Below are 22,973 nucleotides of genomic sequence, written 5' to 3'. Positions count from 1 at the left end.
TATTAATGTAAAAAAATTTGTACAAAATGAGAATAAAAATAAATATAAAAAATAGGTAATTTCTAGCGGAACTTCTATTCCCATCATAAAGAGCATAGGAGGGTGGTTTGGCATAATGAGTATAGATTGAACCAACTCAGGTCCTAAAAGAACTGGCAAACTTTATTTAATCTCCTAATCCAATCCAATAAACATTTTAGTATCTACTGTACTATGTGCTAAGTACCAAGGGTACACTTATTAAAAGATAACCCCTACCTTGTAGGGGCTTACAATCTAAAGGGAGGAGACAACCCTCAAAAGGAGTGGAGAAAAGGGAGTGGGGAGAGGAACCGGGCAGCACCTAGTGTGGGGGATCTGAACCTGAAGGGTGGAAACCAGGAAGAAGCTGAGAGTCCAGTTTCTGACCTCTACGAAAGAGGACTTTGAAAGGAGTTTGGTCTGCTACCCTCCAGCCCCCCAGAAGGAAGAGAAGATAAGGCTGATGCAGATGGTGTCAATCAAGGCTTGAGTTACCAGCATGATGGTGGGATAAGAGGTAATGAGCTTAATCTGGAGGGGCATCTTGTTGCCAGGCACAATGAAATGTGTTCTATATCAAGATCATTTTCTTTGGCTTACAAGATCATGACCTTAAAGCGGGAAGGGATCTGAAATCATTTACCCCACAACCTCCTCTTTTTCTACAATAAAGGAAGGTAGGTACCATAAAATGAAAATTACTTTCAAAACAGAAATAAGAATTTGAACCTGGTTCACTGGAGATACTGCTGACTTTTGGAAATGCAGAGAATGATCTGGGCTGATGAGAGCAAACAAAGGCAGAAGAGGTAGTCATTTTTTCTCAAAGCAGAAAATAAGGGGATAATTCATCTGGAGAGATTGAGGGGTGGGCAAATTATGGAAAATCTTGGAAATGAGGGAGAGGACCTTTGGTTAAAAAGAACAGACACCACAGGAAGAACTGAGGAGCTATGGAAGAGTCCTAGGTTGGGATCTAATGGCAGAGGAATGGTTAGAATTCTAACTTTATAAATTTTACAAATCATTGCAATTCCTTATCACTCAAAAGTCCTTCCATTTCTAAGACTATTCAATAACTGCAAAATGGTTTTTTCTTTCCCTACAAGTCTTTAAGCAAGTCCATATGACCCCCTTCTTGTGAAAATTGTGAAGGGGAGTTTCAATTTAGATGACCTTGAATCATGAAATTTTTTTTAAAAAAATGGAATTTTCCACATTATATAAGTTAGTAAATGGTGCAATCAGGAGGTTCTAAAATGAGAGGTTTGTCTGATCTTGATAGTTAAAAATCTTCTTCAGATCTAAATACCACAAGTCTACTAAAAGAAAACCAAACCATAATGATACAAGAAAAAAGATGCCTCCTTAATCCACAGAGAAGGTAGCTTGGTGGTGCAATGGACAGAGTACTGAGCCTACAGTCAGAAAAACCCCAAGTTCAAATTTTATTTCAGATACTTACTAGATAATGCTGTTTGCCTCAGTTTCTTCAGCTGTAAAATGGGAATAATCAAAACACCACTCAGGATTGTTGTGAGGATCAAATGAGATAATAATTATAAAGTGCCTGACACAACTTGTTATTATTATTATTATTATTATTATTATTATTATTATTATTATTATAAGAAGAAGAGAGGAGAGAGAATAGGGAGATACCAGTAGATCTAAAAATGAGCATGATGTTAAAAAAAGGGGGAATCAATACAAGTTGTTAAAAATAAATAAAACCAATGGTTCTGAAAGAGTCAACAACAGAATGATAACAAGGCCAAAATTAAACAAAGTAATCCATATGGTGGGAATAGTTTCGATTTATTTTAAATTAATTATATAACATTAAAAAGTAAAGGAGAGGAACAAATGCCTGACTGTTCAATTAGAAAAAAAAAATCTAGCTCTGTACAAAGTTATCACAGAAATAGTTCACAGTGTGAATAAAATGCCTAAAATTCACCTACTGACATTTTATAGACAATATTTGGACAGTAAATCATGTGTTCCATTTTAATTAATTCAAAACTGTAAACTAAGCAGCAGCATCAATTAAGGCCCAACCATATACCATGTGATGATAAACACCAGTGCTTCCCTTGTAACTAAGATATCCCTCCCTCACTCCCTCAATCCAGAGAGGATCTAGATGGTCACAGTATAACAACCAAGCAAGAGTCACCCTCACCTACACTGCTAATGGACATTTAAGGCAATTTAAGTCAGGACTGCAGAATTAATCCCATTATACAAATACCAGATCAAAAAAAAAAATGACCAGAATACACCAATACATACATCACTCAGGTAAGTCAAGAAAAGAAGTGACTGCAAGGACCTAGACAGACACATAAAGCTCTCATGAAGCCCAGGGCAGCAGGGCACACCAAATGGTGTTCTTGGGTGACATCTCTGAGCACCCCCCACCTTCGGGGGGGGGGGGTCTTCATCCTTGGAAACCTCCTTTATTTATTTCAAATGAATACCTGATACTTTGTAAGGAGGCAGTAATACATTAGTGAATAAGAAATACTGAATTCTATCTGGCACTGTTAAAGGGAATTACAGATTTATTGGAAAATATGGGGCTGTATGAAAACTATACTGAGTGTTAGGATTCTGAGTTAGCTTTTTCTTCTGTCAATCTTAGCTGACTTATTAAAAGTAAGCCGGTGTTAGCTCGGTCTTCCCTCCTGTGGTTACCACCTGGATCAGGCTTCCGGAGCTTGGCCTGTTTTTTCCTGTGATCCAGTTGTGAAAGGTTCTGTCACAAAGAAAAGGTTTATTTTTAAAGTTACAAAATGCATATATTTCCATGTAAATGACAGTTTTCAGCAATGTGAGAGGTCTAGAGGGAGATCATGATGTGGTCTTTCCCCAATAGGGCAGAGCAGTTAACTCATGTGGAAGCTGCAGTCTCAGAGGGTCTCTTGGGGCACTGTGAGGCTAGTGATCAGTAAACCAAGGTATTCTGAACTCCAAGGCGATAACCTCTATTTGCTACACAATACTCTCTCTCAAGACCTATGGTGCCAGGTATAAGACAGTACACTAAATATCACTGACCACTTCAGAAATCTGCAGAAAAAAGACTCAAAGAATAAAAATCACTTAAATAACCTGTGATCAGAAAAGCAGGGCAAAAAAACCTAAGACTGAATCCTGTCTCTGCCATTTTCTGCCTGTGTGACTTCCCTGGGCCTCAGTCTCCTACTTTTAACATGAAGGAGTTGAATTAGATGATCCCCAACAAGGTCCCTTCCAGCTCTAAAGCTATCACCCTACACAGTCATGGAAATTTTTCTTTAATTTTACAAACAATTTTACAAACAAATTAAAACTTATAATTCAAACATTCCTTTCATCCTCCTTCCCCTTTCCATAACCATTGCCTCAGAAAGTTTTATTCTTTATTCCCATGATACTGCTTTCTCCAGAACATTTCAAGCATTCTCCTCTGGGAAGAGAATCCAGCACTTTTAACAACTTCAGAGAAAAGAAAATCTTTATTCCTTGTCGTAAAATACATGGTCAAGAAAAACAAAATTTCCTCAATATATATATTCAAAAATATCCATGTCTCATCATGCTGCATCCTACATCTATCACATCTCTGCCAGGAGAAAGATGGCATGTGTTGTCATAATTCCTCTGGAATCATGAATGTTCCTGGTTTATACTGATCATCATAGTTCTTACAATTTCAAAGCTGTTTGTCTTTATAGTGTTGTTGCACTATATAAATTGTTCTCCTGGTTCTGCCAATTTCATTCTTTATCAGTTCATAAAAGTCTTCCAATTTAGAATGCTATGCAAAAAAGTTATTAAATAGTGCATTCTTGACTGGTCTATACCACAACTAGCCAGCTCTACATCCAAAGAGATCAAAGAAATAAGAAATAGTCACAAAAATATAATAGCTCCTTTTGTGGTGGCAAAAACTGGAAATGAAAGGGATATCTGTCAAGTGAATGTTATGTGATGTGGAATACTATTTATGCTCAGAAAAATTTGAGAAAAACATATTTGAACTGATACAGAGTGAAAGAAGCAAAATTTATGACAAATGATTTGTTTATATTATGACATCAATATTATTAAAAACAAACAAGTCTGAAGACTTCCCAGGACAATCTAAACCAGCCACTGTCAGCTGACATCACATGAAGCCTGACGGCCCAAATTCACTACATATAGTTTCAGAGAAAATCAAGTATTTTCAAGTAATTAATAAAACTCTAGTTTCCAAGACATACTAACATATGTAAACACCAAGCGGAGATGGCTCCCTACATGAGAAAGTGAACTCTTGAGAATGAACTGTACAACCCCTCATCAGCACTTTTTAGAGATGGCACTAATTCAGGCCCTCAGACTGAAGAGCTGCTCCCCAAATAAAACTTCCCTGCACAGGGGCCCATCACAACAGTTAAAAAGAGGTAAAGAAGCCAGGAGATGTCACAAGTAGAGGAATCCCCAGGGATGGCTTCTGGAAGGAGGGGTCACGGTGGGTCACTGCTCAATGAAGAACTTGATCCCAGCAGTCCACCTCCAGAGCATGAAGGTAACCCCAAAATTCAGAAAACAATGAGTAAAGCAGGTATGCCAAACCCAGGAGCCTAGTCTTGCCATTGCTTCCATACAACTAAGAACACAAGTCAGAGGAATGTCAGAGATTTGGGATATATCCTTATTTGCACTGTTCTGAGAGGAAGTGTGAAACAGCAGAACTAACTTTTCAGTCTGAGAGTCTGAATGAAAATCCTGCCTTTGTTACTTACTCTCTTACTGTCTCTAAGGGAATAGGTGGTATAATAGATAAGAGGACCAAGCCTAAAATCAGGAAGACCCAAGTCCAGATCTGGCTTCAGACATACTAGCCATGTGACCCTGGGAAAGTCACCTAACTTCTGTTTGCTTCAATTTTCTCAACTGCATAAAAATAGCACTGCCTCCTAGGTTTGTTGTAAAGAGATATTTATAAAGTGCTTAGTACAGGGCTGACATACAACAGGTACTTAATAAATGCTTGTTCCCTTCCAATGCTTAACCACTTTTGGTCCCAGTTTCTTCACCTTGGAAATGAGGAAAGCCACCAGTTTTACTGGTGGGTCCAGTGGCCAGATATGAATCAGGACGACTGGACTAGATGGCCCAAGATGTGCTAGACTAGATGGTCTCTGAGCTCCTTTCCAGCTCTGGATCTAAGACCCTATTAAACTGGTAAAACATTCCCCATGTCATATTCAATTTCACTTTAAACTAAAATTAAACTACACAAGCAAGGTACACTTCCCTGATGTTAGAGAAGGCATGTTCATTGACAAGTTTAAATTATTTCCTTTGTTACATGGAAAGGTTCAATAGAAGAGAAATGAGGGTGATGTTTAAAAAAGTAATAGCAAAAACTTTTTTTAAAAAACATCACTGAGGGGTGGCTAGGTGGCGCAGTGGATAAAGCACCGGCCCTGGAGTCAGGAGTACCTGGGTTCAAATCCGGTCTCAGACACTTAATAATTACCTAGCTGTGTGGCCTCGGGCAAGTCACTTAACCCCATTGCCCGGCAAAACAAAACAAAACAAAACAAAACAAAATCTCGGCACCTTGGAACTAACTGAAGACAACTTAATAAAGGCCATGGAATGGGACCCCTGCCTTTTGTAGATGAGATGACCTCTCTGAACCCTTCCAGCTGAATCCACATTCTTCACAATAGCCTTCCACGTTCTTTGTTCCAGTATCCTATGCTCTAAGATCTCTTCCTGCTTTCCAGTGAACCCTCATGTCAATATAGTTCAATATGTTACAACTATACTTACTCAACAAGGAATTCTAATGGAGTCCAAGATCCAAAGTCTGCATCTGGCATTGATTTCCTGTTCATTGGTGTATCCAGAGTAACCCTGTGGATGAAAAAGATAAGGCTCCCATTTGTATACTGTGTCTGATAAGAGCTGCTCCTTCCTATAGCTGCTCTGAGGCTTTAAGCAGGGCTGCAGCACTAAACCTCAATAAAAGCCAAATATAGTGCAATTCCACACTGCATGCTCTACCCACAAAACTGAATAAGAGGAGGCAATCTGGGGATGCCTTCTTCCCAGTTTCCTTCAAAGCACAGATAAAAATGCCACCACCTATTTATAGGAGGCCTTTCTTGCATACTCCCCCTTTAGGGAACTTCCCTCACTCCAGAAATTGTTAGTGCTGTTTGTTCTTCATTCTCAAAGAGGACCATGACTTCAGTAATGTGATGTCATGACATGCAAGTGAAGTGAATTTGAGCGAGGGGGTGCTGTGCAAAGTCACCAGTTTTACTTTCTCCTCCACTCATTTGGGTCCAGTGGCCAGATATGTATCAGGACGAATGGAGATGGCCCTGAATGTAGCAGATCTTAGCCTTTGTCTATGGTCATACTATTTTCTCTCAAATTGAGTATAATGCAAACTAAAACATATATATTAGTGATAAAAAGCTATGAGATCAAGTGAATGAGAGAAAAAGTCCCTTATTTCACAAGTCAAACTTTGAGTGGTGTCTTGAAGGATATCATAAGATCACAGATTGGCCAAATCCAACTCCCTCTTTTTACAGAGGAGGAAACTGAGGCCCAGAAAGGTCTGACTTGCCAAAATGCATACTTTATAAATGTTTAGGCAAAATTCTAACCTAGGGCTCCAAAACAAACCTATCTAGGATCTTTTAATGTCTTCAAAGTAGATACATCAGAGATGGAATGCAAAGGAAAGAATTGCAGACACAGGGAATAATGTGTGGAAAGGCATGATTCATGAAAAGCCCAGGACATGATGAGAGGAGAACAATCTGGGTGACACAGAAGAGAATATGAAGAAATGAAGCATGAGAGAGAATTTGGAGCTAGACAGTAAAGGGCTCTGAAAGTCAAAATAAAGAATCAGGCTTAATTTGGTAGATACTAAAGATTTGTAGAATATTCTAAATTCTTAAGACTATTCATCCATCATCTAGGCTTCAATCCAGTGACACAGACCTCCTGGCTATTCCACAAACCAGTTAATTTATCTCTTAGTCCAGTTTACTCTGGCTGTCCTCCAGACCTGGAATACCTGCCCTCTTCAATTGCCTAGTAACCTCCCTGACTTTTTTAAGCCCCCCAAATAAAACCCCATCTTTTATTAGAAATCTTCCCCAACCCCTCTTAATTCTAGTGCCATTGCTCTGTTAATTATTTCCTAGTGATTCTTTATATCACTGTCTATATATGTTGTCTACTCCATTATATTATATGTTGCTGTTTTTTGTCTCTTTTTGTATCCCTAGCACTCAGCAGTGCAAGGGTCCATTGTAGTTACTTAATAAATGTTTACTGATTGTTTATTGATCAATTCAAAAGATTAGAGAGGGAACTTCCCAAGGCCACTTGGTATTAGCAAACAGTTCATTTCTAACAATAGGAAAACTTGTTGAAACAAAATAACCAAAAGCATTTTTATAACCAAATAAAAGATAACTAGTATCTATTATTTTTTTAAAAATCCATACAACAAAAAGTAACTAAAGCATTTTTTAAATATACTCGAATTCCATTTAAACCTCAAACCTCCCATCCCTGGTGAATGGGAGAATCCCAGCTACACTTGAACATTCATCAAACAATGGCAGCAGTGATGATGTAGTGACTTACGGAAGCACAGCTATGGCAGCAGAACCTGGGGGCATCCCGCTGTTTTCCCCAGCCAGACTCTGACACAGCTGATGGACAGCTCCCTTGGCCATGCCATAACCAATCATTCCTGAGGAGATGGAGAAAAGATTGTTTTACTTATGATTGGCTGCTGAAGAAATGGTGCATCCAGTACTGACACAAGATTCCTTCTTAAATGCACACCTAATCTCGGGAGCTTGGAAAAAAGAACAATATCTGTTCTTCTCTAGGTTTAATCTATGCAGAAAAACTGGCACAAGATAGAGAAGGAAGAGAAATCATTCAGGGGTCATGTATTTGGCTGTACATTCAGGTTCCCACAGACAGCAACCCTTTACATCAAACACATCTGATCCAAGGTACACAAGGAGGCTACTAAGTAGCATAAAGCTATAAGCCCTAGAGTCAGGAAGGACCCCAGTTCAAATTAGGCTACACTTATTAGCTGTATGACTCTGGACAAGTCACTTAATCCTAATTGCCTCTAAACATTATTTATGCATATGTGCACACATATATGATATTATGTTATATTGTGTTTTATCATATATACACATATATATCTATATGAGATATATACATATATACTCTTCACCTTAATATTCTCAAGATGTTTCATCTTTCCACTTTAGAGACAAAAAACCCTGCTCATGAGGTCTTTCAAAGATAATATGACTACAGGATGGTTTGGCGTTTTTTTCCCTTAGAATATTATCATGCTCCCCCCTCTTGAGTTACAACATAGAGAAAGCCCTTGACCAAAACAGGAATATTAGTCCTAAGGTAAGATGCTCCCAGGTGGTCATGCAAACATTGACTGTCTTTTGTGTTGAGCCATGTGGTAGGTCCTATAGGCAAAATAATGTACGTGCACTTAAAGACAGCCTTCATGGAGTTTATAATCAGCAGGGAAAGACAGGCATTCAAGGAATTAAAATACCAAAAGCTACAGAAAAGAGCAGTTGTACACTAATTCTGACCAACAAGGAGAAGGGAGAAATGATAGGAAGCTTGGGAAGAAGTGATTATTCCCTCTTAGAATTTGAGATAGAGAAGAAAGCCAATTGAAATCTGGAATACAGATGACATTTTTGGAGAGCAGATTTCAAAAAATTTAGAGAAAGGCTTGGTAGCGGGCTGTGGCCTACAATGTGAGAATTTGCTTTATTTGACTTTGCATATTTGTAATAAGAGTTTTATTTTGCTGTTGCTCAATCATGACAATGATTCCCATGCTGAATCACTCACCCTTTCCCAAAACAAAGAACAAAGGAAAAGGTTTGAAATCAAGCTAATGGAGCTGTGTGATAAGAAAAGATAAGAGTAGTGTATCCCCGCAACTGGATAGTTAGGGGTAGAGAATGAGAGAAGGAAAACATAAATGATTACAAATTCAAAAAAATAATAATAAAACTAAATGTGTAAAGTTTTTGAAAGGACCCCATAATCTAAAATTCTACAGAGGAATGAAATCCAGGAATAATAAGACACTCCCAAGAATGAAACTCTGAAAACACAAAGAGAAACAATTCTACTAGTTGGAGGCGGGGGGGGGGGGGGGGGGGGGAGGCTTCATGGATGAGGTGGTGTGAAAGTAGTACTTTAAAGGGGAGGGAATGACAATATCTGAGCCTGCTTTTAAATGAACAGTAACATGAAACTCCTACAAATACATATTTTTGTGTATCTTGAAGTATCCTTATCATTGACAAAAGATGCTCCTTTGGAAACGAGTTAAGATGCTGCTCCCATTCAAGGTTGGTACTTCAAAAAAAAAAACCCCCAAAGGCCTAATCTCCTATCCTCAAATGCTTAGAGATGCTTCAGATGTGATTCTTATATGTTGACTCACCTCACCCTTTGCAAGGCTGTCTTAAAAGAGCAGAAGAAAGGATTTGAAATCAAGATTATTGAGCTGTTATTATGGGGAGAGTATAGGCAGTGTATCCTCCATTTCAGGCTGGTAGGAAAAATAGGTCAAATAAGAAGAGGCTTGGCGTCAGAGGTCTTACCAGCTATATGACCTTGGGCAAGTAACTACACCTCTCTGATGTTAAGTGGTCTGATTTTGGTCTATAAACTAGAACTAATAATCACACTATCTACAACTGAAAAAACTGTTGTGAGAGATCACATGGGACAATGTCTCTAAAATGCACTTGTGGCCTTAGAAGACTAATACTATCATTATCATCATCAATAATTATGAGGAATGATTACCACTTGCATTTAGCCCTCTTAAGGGTACAGTTGTGAGACTACCTGTATATAAATGTAGATCATCTACTTTCTACACACATACACACACATATATATATAAAATATATATTCCTAAAGAATATATACATGTAATATGTGTGTGTTTGTGTGTGTGTGTGTAATTCAGTTCAACAAACATGTATCAATGGTCTTTAATATTTAGTTGAGAAAAACAAAAACAGTCCCAGTCACAAATTAGCTTACATTCTTACAATCTAATGGGAAATACAACATATAAATAAATAAAGGATCATTTGAGACAGGACAAAGACCCTAGCAACCAAAGAAAACAGAAATGACTCTTAATACAAAGTGTCTTCTATCCTTGAAGAAAGCTAAGACTTTAAGAGGTGGAGGAGAGGTTGGAGCAAATTCCACACCTGGGGGCCAGATAGTACAAACAAATGAAGGTGGGACATGGACCAACATGTAGATTCCTTTGGTCAGGACACAATGTATGCAAAGGTAAGTAATGTGAACTACAATCTAGAATAGTACTGGTTCCAGACTGCAGAGGGCTTTAAGGTCAAGATAAGGAGTCTGCATTTTATTCTAGAAGAAATAGAGCCCTGAAAAGTTCTTGATAAAGGACATGTCATAATCAGAGTTGTGTTTTGAGGTTATAAGCTTGATAAAAGTGTGGAAGACTGAAGAGAGAGGGATAAAAGGGAATCCTGTCCCCTATTTGTAGTAAAGAGGCTATTACAAAAGTACATTCAAGAAGTGATAAGGACTTGAACTCACTGTGGTGGCCACAAGTGACCTTGGGCAGGACACTTAACTTTCTTGAGCTCAATTTCTTCATCTATAAAATTCTGAGAGACTTGTATGGTACAATAATAATAATAATAACAGCTAACATTTATAATATTTATATATAATAAACATTTTGAAGATATTATGTACAGGGAAGACAGGATGTGGGGAACTGAAAGAGGGAGAAGTGTTGAGGCTGATGCTTAGGCTGTGAATTTAGTAGGGAAAAGGAGGGAGAGAATGTATTCTGTTGAGTTTGATCGTCTTTGGATCATGGATCCAGATGGAGCTGTCCAACAGACAGACAGTGATAGGGACCTGGAATTCAGGAGAGAGACCAGGGTCAGACTTTAGAGCGCTGGGCTTATCTGAATAGATATGGGAGTTGAAAGGAGAAGGTAAAGAAAGAGGTTATCCAGGACAGAGACTTGGGAGCCACAGTTAAGGAATGAGAAGAAAACCAATCCACCAAAGAACACTGAGAAACAGACAAACAAAAAAGAGAATCAGGAGATGATCAGGAATCTAGAAAGCCCAAGGAAAAGAGAAAACTCGGAGTGGTCATCAATGTCAAAAGTTTCAGAGTTCAAAAAAGAAGGATAACTGAGTAAAGTTCATCACATTAAGCAATCCAAAAATCACTAATAACTGTAGAGGGAAGGATTCCAGTTGAACGATGGGGTCAAAAGTCAGCTTGAAAGAGACTGAGAAATAAGTGGGCAGTAAGAAAATAGAAATGAAAACAGAAAACCCAGAGTGGAGAGGAAATAAGTTGTCTATAAGAACAATTCAAATTTAGTAGGTGTAGAGACAATACTCTCAAGTAGAGAAAAAGGAAAAAAAATCTATCCATACCTCTACAAGGTGTCATAAAGCAAAAATTGAGGGACACTCTCTCAAATAACAGATCTGGGTCTGGCCACCCATTGAATTGGTTACTCAATTTTTGTTTGTCTTATAGGTTGACAGTGGTCTGATTCCAGAAACGAATAGAACAACAAACTTAACATTTTGGGAGATACAGTGCAGTCCTTTCTCAAATTCCAATTATCCACAAAAGGGCCATCTTTTAAATAGTCAAAGTCTCCCAGTGATACCACATGGTTCTGGATAATAAACATCATGGTTTCTATTCCCAATTAAGATATGTCCCAGAAATGATGTAAAAGATAAGTGAAACTAGAACTGGAAGTGAGCTGGGTTGTTTTATTTTTTTTACAATGGGAGGAAAGAGAAAGAACATCCATATTTGTTAAATTTTTAATCAAATTTAAATTAAAAAAAAAGCAGGTTAGTCATATATCAAGACTACTGTTTACTGACATATTTTATTCTTATCAGGTGAATTTAACACTGAGGCTATATGGCTTCTGTTCCTAAAATCGGGATACAGAGAAAAATATGAGACTCTGAACTTAAATAGTACTAAGGCTAGCAAAGACCTGTTTAAATTACAACCCACTGCTGGAGTAACAAAAGTTCAAGAAAACAGCAACCCAGAAAAGAAAACCTATCACTGCTTCAACAAAGAGGTATAATTGCAAGATGGGGCCAAGTCCTCAGCAAGGTATTTATTTGTTCTAAACAAACAACCAGCATGTTTCACAATTCCACTGGAATCTCTGCTTAATCGGTCGCACGTGTTTGCAAGAGGCCAGCGGTAATCCTTGATGACTTAGAATCTCCAGAGTGATTGAAACCATCCAACTCACAACAGGAAAGAGAATTAAATTCAAGGCCCTGAGTCTCCCCCCAAAAAAATCAAGAGAATTCTATCAAAAGTTCACTTTTTATTTTCATTTTAAACAACAAGTGATCCAAGTACTTTGGGGAAAGAGGAAATAAAAGACCAAATAACTCGTAATAGGTAATAGTTTTATCCTGTGGACATGAAAACAAAGAATCCAATTTATCTAAGCTATATGGTGGGGGGGGGGGGGGGGGAAGGTGGAATATTACCCCTGAGAAATGATCTACATAATTTTTCATTCCAATTTTTAGTTCATCTTTAAGCATTCAATGATAATCATTAGCATTTTTTAACACTAGTAGAAGGTAAAGCAAAATACTTAGTATAGTTGAAAGATCAAGAAGATTTAATCAAGGAACTTGGGCTCTGACCCCACTTCTAGCATTATCTCTTTCCTGTGTAACCTAGGCCAAATCACTTAACTTCTCTAAGACTCAGTTTACTCGTTATGAAATGTGGTGTAGTTGGATAAAGTGCTGGACTTGAGTTATGAAAACCTGGTTCAAATCTTTCCTTAGGACTAGTTACTTGATATATGACCACCCTGGGGAAATTACTTAACCTCCCTAGACCTCAGTTTCCTAATTTCTAAAATCAGGGGTTAGACTTGAATAAAACCAATCCCTTCCAGATCTAAACTGACAATCCAATGAGTAGATGGCCTCTCAAGTCCTTTCCAACTTTAAAAAAAAAAAAAAACCTTATGATTTAGGAATAGTTGATTGATATAGGATTTCATTGTTGAATACTCATCTCAACCCTTTAAGACTTGGTAAAAAGACTTTTATCTTGCTATGGTTGAAAACTGCATCATCAGCTAAATCTCTAATTCAGCTAAACTGGTCTCAGACACACTGTCTCCTGATGAGCCTGTACTCAAATATCCTCCAGCTTGGTAGGACCTCCTCAAAACTGTCCCCCACGTCTTTCCTTCACTATATCCCATCTGAATAAAGCTTTAGTAGAAGAAACAGAATATACATATATGTTTTACATAGATCGATATGGATATAAAAACAAAAAAAAAGAAATCTTGGCAATAAACAGAGAAGTAGTCTGCAAGTGTTTTTTTTCCCTTCTTTTTAGTAATGTTACTGTTTCTCTAAATTTTTAGCTAAATCCCGCTGGCCTGAAGAGATGTTTTAACCCTGATTCCTCCAGATTTAAATTGCTTGCAGGTTTCCCTGGACTGTGCCTGCTTAGGTGCACAGGGGAAATGAGATGTAATCTGGAATGAAACATGAACCTGTGCAGGCCTGTTCCCAATACCTAGGACAGGCTGAAGGTCGGTCATCAGCCTTCTGGATGGTGAGATTGAGATCAGAGCAAGCACAGAAGTTGTGATGATCAATAAAATGTTTGTCTCCTCTTCAAAAGTTCAACTAAAAGAATGATGACTGATCAACAATAATAAAACCATTTCAGAGGGAGGCTGAGTATGTATTTATCTCAATTTCTACAAAAGTTCCCTTTTTTATTCATGTTCATAATTGTTTTTTAAGTGGCTCTTACTGTATGCTAAATAAAAAGCAGACTTCACTTAATTTAATTATTTAACTTCTAAATAAGGGGTAACATGGACTACTGGTTAGAGGGGTAATCTCAAAGTCAGAACTTTGAGTTCAAGACACCAGCTTATGATCTGAGATGAGTCAATTAACCCCAATGTCCTAGGCAAATTTCTAATTTAATTTAATATATTTTATTTCTCCTCAATGACACATAAAAAACAATTTTTTAGTTTTTTAAAAATTTTTGAGTTCCAAATTCTGAGTGGAATATTCCCTCTTAAGAGTTAATATTCTTAGTGAAGTCCTCTCAGGGTTAAAAATCATTAAAACAAAGACAGGCTATTACCCTTAGACTATTCTTGGAAGAGACCTTGCATTCCCAGTTAGACACCCTCCTGATTATGCTAGGGAGTGAAACAGTGGACTATTTCCAGAAAGACCTTGCATTGATTCTGTTAGAGAGGGAAATAGTGGAATACTTCCAGAGAAGAGACTTTGCAGTCTTAGTTAGCCACCTGTTTGATAATGGACTGTGACAACAGTAACCTGCTTTTCTGATTTGATAAGTGCTATAGAGTCCATTAGAAGACCTTGCATACTCAGACATTAACAGAAGGTCATTAGAAATATTCTTCTGGTACCCTTGCCATCTGGAAGTTGAGGTAATATTTTTTGAAAATCTTTTATTCTTCTTTTCATTGCTGGGTAGATTTTTCACATAAAGATTCATGGAAACCTTAACCAATCAGAAGCGAGGGGGTTGGGGGGGATCGTGCTAGGCCATATAATTTTGTTTGACTGTCACCTCAGGGCAACTCCCTGATCTTCACTACCTTTGTGAGACTTGGGGGTGCCCTTTTCTCAAGAAAAGTCAAAATAAACTTTCCTTTTTGCTCAAAGGAGTCTATATTTTTTTTAAAAGTGGATTTTTATCCCACACATGTCCCTCCCAACCCTTTACCCTCAATGAAAAGGAAAATAGGCAACTTTCTAAAACTACATGTTGCATATGGTACCAACTGCAGTGACAGGGAGGCTGCCTCATCAGAGAATTTCTATACCAATGCAATCACAGGTCCAATAACCCACAATCCCTAGCATCTAAATAAATCCAATTACTACACTGGCTTCAGATTGGGCCCTAGCACTAGAGAGATTATAAGTTATTCTGCAATATTTAATTGGTTATTTTTAACACAGGTAAATGGACAAGAATGACGACATAATAAAATTTTTATAGTTCAGAGAAATAAATTAAACTCTTAAAACAATACTAAAAAAAATCTCTTCCTCTTACTGAATAGGCCTATAAGAACAAGGGAAATAAACATCAAAAGAACAATTTTCTAGAAGAAATATAATTAGCAGAAGGTGGGCAGAATGAAGGGGGTTCCATCTAACTGAACCTCAGTGAAATCATTCCCCTCCCAACTGTGAGGAAAGCACAATAGTAGGCATTTCATAAATTACAAAGAAAAAGATTTATTTTTATTATGCTTATTATTTCTTTCAAGGTGGGGCTTCTAAGGAGGTGGAGAGAGAAGAAAAGAGGGAGGTGGAAGGGAAAATTAAGGTGAAAAGGGAAAGGGGTGGGGAGAAAGAGAGAGAGAATACAAAGTGGGAGAAGAAAGAGGAAGAGGGAGAAAACAGAAGAAGGAAAGCAGAAAGAGAAGATTTTAAAAAAAGGAAACTAACAAAACATTTTTAAATACACTAAAAAAAGCTTGCTTTAATTTCTTCTGTGTAATAAACTATTAAACACTTGAAAAAAAAGTTACAGAAGTTCAGTTGCCTGTTTTTTATGTAATGAAAAGCTCATTTTGTTGACTGTTGTTAATTATAAAAAATATTTTCAGAAGAAAAAAATGCTTCACTAACTGATACTTGCTCCAATCTCTATCTATAGTCATAGTTCTCTAGGAAATTAGCCAAGATCTAGGAGGGGCAAGTTCATTGAGTGGGTACTGGGGTCATACCCACCTGATACTTCCTATGTAACTTTAAGCAAGTTACTCAAACTCCTTTGGTCTCATTTTTCTCATCTGTAAAAATAGAGCTGGACCAGATGACCAAGGAGGTGACTTACAGGTTGGAATCTGGGATCCCTGAATTACTATATGATGGATAGTCTCCCCTAGGAATAAAAGGACAAACTAGAAAAGATCAGGATTTCTCAGTCTGTGAAACTGAAGTCCAGATCAGTCAGAAATACACCAACGTCCTTCCTGGTAGGAAGAGTATAAAGGGGTTTAATCAGAGTTTAATCACAGTGACCATGTGAGAAGGTAGGAAAAGAGGGAGAGGGATCACTGGACATCTCTGGGTGAAGCACCGAAGCTATGGATGGCTTGAGGGACAGGATAAACACTATCAAGAAACTGAAAAGTATGGGGTGACTAGGTGGTACAGAGAATAGAGCACCAGCCCTGAAGTCAGGAAGTACCTGACTTCAAATCCAGCCTCAGACACTTAATAATGACCTAGCCATGTGGCCTTGAGCCCATTGCCTTGCAAAAAAAAAAAAAAAAAAAAACTGAAAAGTAAGCTAGATCAATGGAAGTGAGACACCACCTAAAGAAAAACTTTCTCTGGCCAACTCGTACTCTAAAGGTGATTTGTGCACCAAACTTCCCAACATGAAAATTAGAAGATATCCCTTAAAACTAGAAGAACTTTTTATAAAATAAAATGAAATTTTTCTTTATTCAAAAGGTAATTAAGACAAGCATCTCATGAGGCCAGCACTCCCATGCCTCCATGGAAGAAACCAAGGGAAAAAAAGATTCAAAGAGTTTGGACAAATTCATGAGATCATAAAGATCATCAAAGGGAAATAAGAAGCGGTTAGAGCCCATACACAAATCAAAACTAAGAAAGATTAAAACGCACACACATACACCTACAAAATACTGAAGATCCCATTCAATATCCAACTTGATCAACACTCTCCTCCAGTTATTTATTATTACATCACTGTCTAGTCGACTTACCTGGTGTTCCATCTAAAGCAGCCTTAGCCCCAGCCAAGGTAAGAAGACCTCCATCTTTGAGGTGTTTGGTTGCTAGGTGACTAGAGATAGTTGAGGTCCACATACTCTGTTTCCACATTAAGTCACAGTTTTTATAGAGAGCTATATAGAGGGGGATAAAAAAACACTTGATTAATCACCAATGGCAAAGAAATAAAGAGGGGGCTTCGACTCACACTTCACCTCTTCCCAGTATTTCCCAAACAACTTAACTGATTCCAGTGTTCTGATTCTCAGTATTATCATATCTTAGGACTAAGTGACAGGAAGAGGGCTACCAAGACAGGAAAAGGTCTCTATAGAATTCATGGTCTGTGAGGATTATTAGTTGGAGGAATTGTGAATATTTATCTTGAAGAAATGACTTAAGGGGGGGTTTGCCAATTTTCTTCTCTATGCCTAAATATACACATATGCATATGTGTGTGTGTGTGTGTGTGTGTGTGTGTGTGTGTGTGTGTGTTTGGGTGTTCATGTGGGTGGGTATCTACACACACACATATATAAAAATATTCAGATATAGACATATATATAAACATGCATACACATAAATATGCATGTACATACATAAGTGAAAATGATGGTTATTTTCAAAGATCTGAAGGGCTAGTGAGCCAAGTCAGTCAGTATACAAAAGTAGGCCAAAAGAAAAATGAAAACCCAGTCCCTGATCTCAAGATGCTCACAGCTTAATGGTCTTTAATTCTGGGTAGCTAATAAAGACAAAATGAGGACCTGCAAGGAGAAGTTACAGTGACTAGGAATCAGAAAGATCTGGGTTCAAGTCCTTCCTCATATATTTCCTCCATACCCCCTCCCCTCCACCTGCTGAAATCCAACCCCTCCTCTAAGACAGATCAAATGACACTCAATAGACCATTTCCTAATCTCAGTTCTGTTCTCTACTTCAATCACAACCCACCATCATCAGAAATAATCACATCTCCAACCCCTGTTGATGCTGTTCAATTGTTTCAGTCACGTCTGCTCTTGGTAACCCCCATTTAGGGAGAGAGTGGTTTGCCATTTCCTTCTACAATTTACTATACAGATGAGGAAACTGGGCAAACTAGGCTAAAGGCCCTGCCCAGAGTGGCATAGCTAATAAATGTCTGAGCCTGGTTTTGAGCTCAGAAAGATGAATCTTCCCAACTCCAGGCCCAGGGCTCTAGAAGCCCAACTCTTAGCCCCTTTCTTTATGCTTCTTTTCTACTTGCATTCTATTTTCTTTCACAGTTGCTCATGTGACCTTGGAGAAGTCACTCTACCTCTCCAAGCTCCAGGTATCACCAATGAATCATCAATCTGCATAAGGGAATCTCCAAACCAGGAAGCTGCCCACAGAAATGAGACAGCATGGTGGCACACTGGACAGAGTGAGGCATCTGGCCTCTGACACTTACTAGCTGTGGGACTATGGTCACATCACTTAAACTCTGTTCACCTATAGTTTGCTCAGCTATAAATAATGGAGAAAATTACAACACTTACCTGCAGAGTTGCTGTGAGGATTAAATAATATTTGTAAAAAGACAACACAGTAACTATCACATAGTAGGTCCCCCCTCCCTAAAAATCCCCCTCCCCCGCCAAATATAAGCCTAATCATCAGCGCTATCCAACCACATAAAGATTTGATGCATTAGATAGTGAGTTTTCCACAATAGGTCTTCCAAGCAAAATCTAGATGACAACTTTTCAGAAATGTTGCAAAGAGAATTCCTGCTTGGGGTTAGATCTCTAATTTCATGGTTCTACTCCTTTAATATCATTGCCTCCTCATTCAGCAAATACATTTTGTTCCCTCTCTGGGTTTTGTTTAACAGTCAAGGTCAATGTTTCATGCAACTTGTTCTTAGTAGAGAAATTATTTGCAAGTGAGTCTGTGTCTAAATGGTGTGGAGAGAGTACCTGCTTGAGCATATGTGGGTCACAAGCCAAGCAATTCTGCCACTGTCCAACATCATGAAACAACCCTCTAAATGCCATCTGTCCCTAGGTTCCCCTTACTCTGTTAGCAACAGTGTCATCTTTATATTCAAACTCCAGTCCAAACTGTTGGGATTCCAAAGACTATCCATGAACTTATACATTTTTTTTCTCCCACCAAACAAGAAGCTTCATTCATTTATTCTTCTTATAATTACATAGTTTCTTACAAGAAATGTTATTTTTTTTAATTAAATGGGAAATTTTTAGCCATTAAATTATTATACTTTGCTGAACTGGCTCAAAGACAAAGACTGTTATATTTTATGGGAGAATACTGTATTTATAAGACCCAATGTATTCAATAAAACTTAAACCTATTACAAGAATCTGTAAGAATATCTCATATAGTCATTAAATTGGACTTTTACAGTGTCATAACTTTTTATGACTGGGCTTTTAATGCCAGCTTTAAATTCTTCCATAAAAGGGAAATCAAGATTGTAATTCCACATTTATTCTAATACTTAGGCTCTGAAAGAATCAGATCAAGTATCAAGTCATTTGTTATTAAATGAATTGGAAAAAAAATCTATAATTTTATTGATTTAACAAATTCACTGCTGGCTGACTTAAGAATAAGTTCCATCACTTCTGGCAAACAATTTGAAATCATGCATGAAAAATAACTAAGACCCTGGGATAGAATCTCTTCTCAAGAAGCAAGAAACCTGGGGCAGAGTCAAGATGGTGGCATGAAGGCAGCATTTCCCAGGAATTCCTTCTCCCCAAAACTCCAAAAGTCAATAAATTATGACTCTAGTCAAAATTTAGAGGGGCCAAACCCACAGAAAGACTGAATGATATATTTTCCCAGTCCAAGACAACTTAGAAGTTCCACAGGAAAGGTGTTTCACCAGGACCGGAGATTGGAAAAAGCCTTGGTCACAGTACAGCCCCGAAACAATGAGGGGAGAGAAGGAACAGGGAGAGAATTCTGCTATACCAGAATGAGTGTGGAGTGAGGGAGCACTGGCTGCAGAACCTGCAGCGAGAATCGGGAGAAAGTAGCCTGCACCTCCAGAGCACAACCCAGATATGGTGAGGGGGTCAGGGAAGACTGCAGAAATTTCTCTGCTCTCCCTCAGGGTAGGACTCTGCTGTTTGCCCACACTCAGATCCAGGTTACAGTTTGGGCTTCCATACTAAGATAGCCCAGCAGGACTGAATCTGACCATAGAGAATTACTTTAGTTCCATGGAAGAACAAAACACATACTCAGATGATGATAAAAATCTAAGCTTCCATATCCAAACCTTCCAAGAGAAATAGAAAATGGGCTCAAACTATGGATGAGCTCAAAAAAAGACTAGAAAAGCAATTAAAGGAGGTGGAGGAAAAAATTGAGAGGAAAAATAAGAGCGATGCAGAAAAATCATGAAAACCAAATCAACAGCTTGATGAAAGAAAATACCAAAAAATACTGAAGAAAATAGTATGTTAAAAACTAGTTTAGGTCTAATGGAAAAAGCAAAACAAAAGGCAAATGAGAAGAATGCCTTAAAAAGCAGAATTGGCCAGCTGGAAAAGGAGATTAAAAAAGCTCTCTTTAGAAAATAACTCCTTCAAATGCAGAATGGAACTAAAGGAAGCTGATGACTTTGCAAGAAATCAGGAATAAAATTCTTCCAAAAAAGCCAAAAATTAGAAGAAAATGTGAAATATCTCATTGGAAAAAACAACCGACCTCAAAAACAGATCCAGAAGAAATAATTTAAAAATTATTGGGCTATCTGAAAGCCACAAACAGGAAAAGAGCCTAGACTTCATTTTTCAAGAAATAATACAGCAAAATTGCCCCAAGATCCTAGAAGCAGAGGGTAAAATTAAAAAAAAAAGAAGAAACTAAAAACAATGGTCAAATGAACTGTGCAGAGTTTTACTGCAATGAGCTACTACTAAACTATAAAGAAATAGTAGTAAATAGGAGGAATGCACAGTAGGAAAGCACGAGTTCTGGACTGGAAGGACCTGGATTCAAGGATCACCTCTGACTGAGTGCCTTCCTGACCTTGGGCAAAGACCATAAAACTTCCCTGAGCCTCAGTTTCCCTAGCTATAATTGAGGAGTTTAGACTCAATTTTCTCTGAAGTCTTCTTCAGTTCTAGATTCATGACTTTAAGTAACATAGAAGAGAAACACTGCCACAAAATAAAGGAGATGTAAGGAGATGTGGAATCAACGAACCAGGGTGAACAGTCTTAGTCCTAGAGAATTGGAAAGGAAACACATCTTCCTCATCTGAGCAGTGAAGAGGGGACTATGGATGTGGAAGAGGGCATACCTTATACCCTGAAAGTCCAACCATCAGTTTTGCTCCACAGATAGAAGGAAGTTCAGAAGAACACTGTCAACCTTTACAGAGATCCACATAAAGGTCAAATAGTATGTTATGCTTATGTTTTCATTTTAATACATTTTATTTCATTAAATATTTCCATATATATATAAATATTTGACATTAAGTTTTTAAAATTTTGAGCTCCAAATTCTCTGTCCCACTATTTGGGAAGGCAAGCAATATACTGGATCAATTATATAGGGGAAATGATGCAAAGTATATTTCCATATTAGTCATGTTGCAAAATAAAACACAGACACACACACACACTAAAAAAAAAGAGAAACTTTTAAAATGTATTCTTCAAACTACATTGAGATTTCACCAGTTCTCTCTCTGGAGGTAGATAGTATTTTTTATCCTGAGCCCTTTGAATTCATGGATCACTACCTTGATCAGAGTAGCTAAGTCCTTCACAAATGATCATTATATTATGCTATTGTTAATGATGGTCATGATAGAACTCGAATTAAGGAATTTTATAACTTTTAGGGAATTTTTATTGCTTATCTAATATCTACTAGCTATATTAGCATATATTAAAATTACATATTATATATTAATATTATGCATATATTTTATATATGAGAATCTATTCAACTAGTGACTAGATTTGTTTTTAAAAGTGAAATTGTTTAGGGGAAATAAAATAATTGTGACCAACCTATGCCTATTCATCCAATAAGTCTTTTTCCACTGAAAAAATGAAGCATATGTCTAGGGGAAGAATAATTCACGACCCAGTACCCATCCTCTTATCTGGAGATCAGGTAGATCCCAGGAAGATCACTGCCAGGAAGAAGGGGGGATGCATGAGGGAATACTGGAAATTTGCCAGCTCAGTTGATAAAAGTCAAATAAATCCAGAAACACTGAAAGACCAGCACCAAAGGTCACTGAAGATCAATTGTGAAAGATGGATAAGGAAGTGAAGGAATGTTGAAAAGGGTGGTGCCACTGTGCAGAAGACAAGACCAAGACTGAATGGGAGAGTGAAAGGAGGAGAAGATAGAGTCTTCCCATCTCTGATTGTTTGGAGTCAGCCACAACCTCCTTGGAGTCACTCAAAAGCCCTCACTTTGCAGACCCCTATGATAGAAGTGAATTCTTTTTGTGGTCTTCTCTGCAGTCTACCAGGGTGCTGGTGCCTCCATCCTGCCATTGGTAACAAAAGTGTGGAGTGATGAGAAAGTATCTAGAAGCCCTGTTCTCAGGTTAGCAATATAAAGTGAGATGCAACAAGTAACCAAATCCTACAACTACCAAATGCCCCATCATTTGAGGCAGCTAGGAATCATGAAAGCAAAGCACTAGGGCTTACATCCCCCTCCAATGAGTTCAACGAAACTGGAACCAAAGATAACTTCCTGGCTAGAACTGGAGGTAAGTATGAACCATTCTACCTCTGCTTCCATATATCCCCATAATTTCTTTCATCTTCTAAGCAACAAAAAATTAAAAGCTGTTATGTTCTCATTTAATTCAATTTATCAAATATTTATTAAGCACCTACAAGATTCTATTATAGCAAATAATGAATAATTCCCACTCTCTCAGAAGAGATACATAAACAATATCTGCATTAATGATAAATTTAATCATCCTAAGGTTTATACAACTCCCATAAGGTAAC

At 37.8% G+C, this 22,973-nt stretch overlaps 1 protein-coding gene across 1 annotated transcript in view; it reads right to left on the bottom strand.

Moving 5' to 3' along the window:
- Positions 1 to 1,820: 1,820 nt before the first annotated feature.
- QDPR (quinoid dihydropteridine reductase) overlaps positions 1,821 to 22,973 on the bottom strand; it is a 32,597-nt gene continuing 11,444 nt past the window's right edge. Inside the window, exons 4-7 of the mRNA XM_074229734.1 lie at positions 16,971 to 17,111; positions 7,684 to 7,792; positions 5,839 to 5,922; positions 1,821 to 2,782 (exon numbers count right to left, since the gene is read on the bottom strand). Of these exons, the coding sequence (XP_074085835.1) occupies positions 2,677 to 2,782; positions 5,839 to 5,922; positions 7,684 to 7,792; positions 16,971 to 17,111 (440 nt within the window). The 3' untranslated portion in view covers positions 1,821 to 2,676. The remainder of the gene's footprint in view (positions 2,783 to 5,838; positions 5,923 to 7,683; positions 7,793 to 16,970; positions 17,112 to 22,973) is intronic.

The sequence above is a fragment of the Macrotis lagotis genome, chromosome 3, assembly GCF_037893015.1.
Source record: "Macrotis lagotis isolate mMagLag1 chromosome 3, bilby.v1.9.chrom.fasta, whole genome shotgun sequence".
NCBI lineage: Eukaryota > Metazoa > Chordata > Mammalia > Peramelemorphia > Peramelidae > Macrotis > Macrotis lagotis.
The sequence above is the reverse complement of the archived record's forward strand: the minus strand, read 5'-3'. Positions and strand labels throughout refer to the sequence as shown.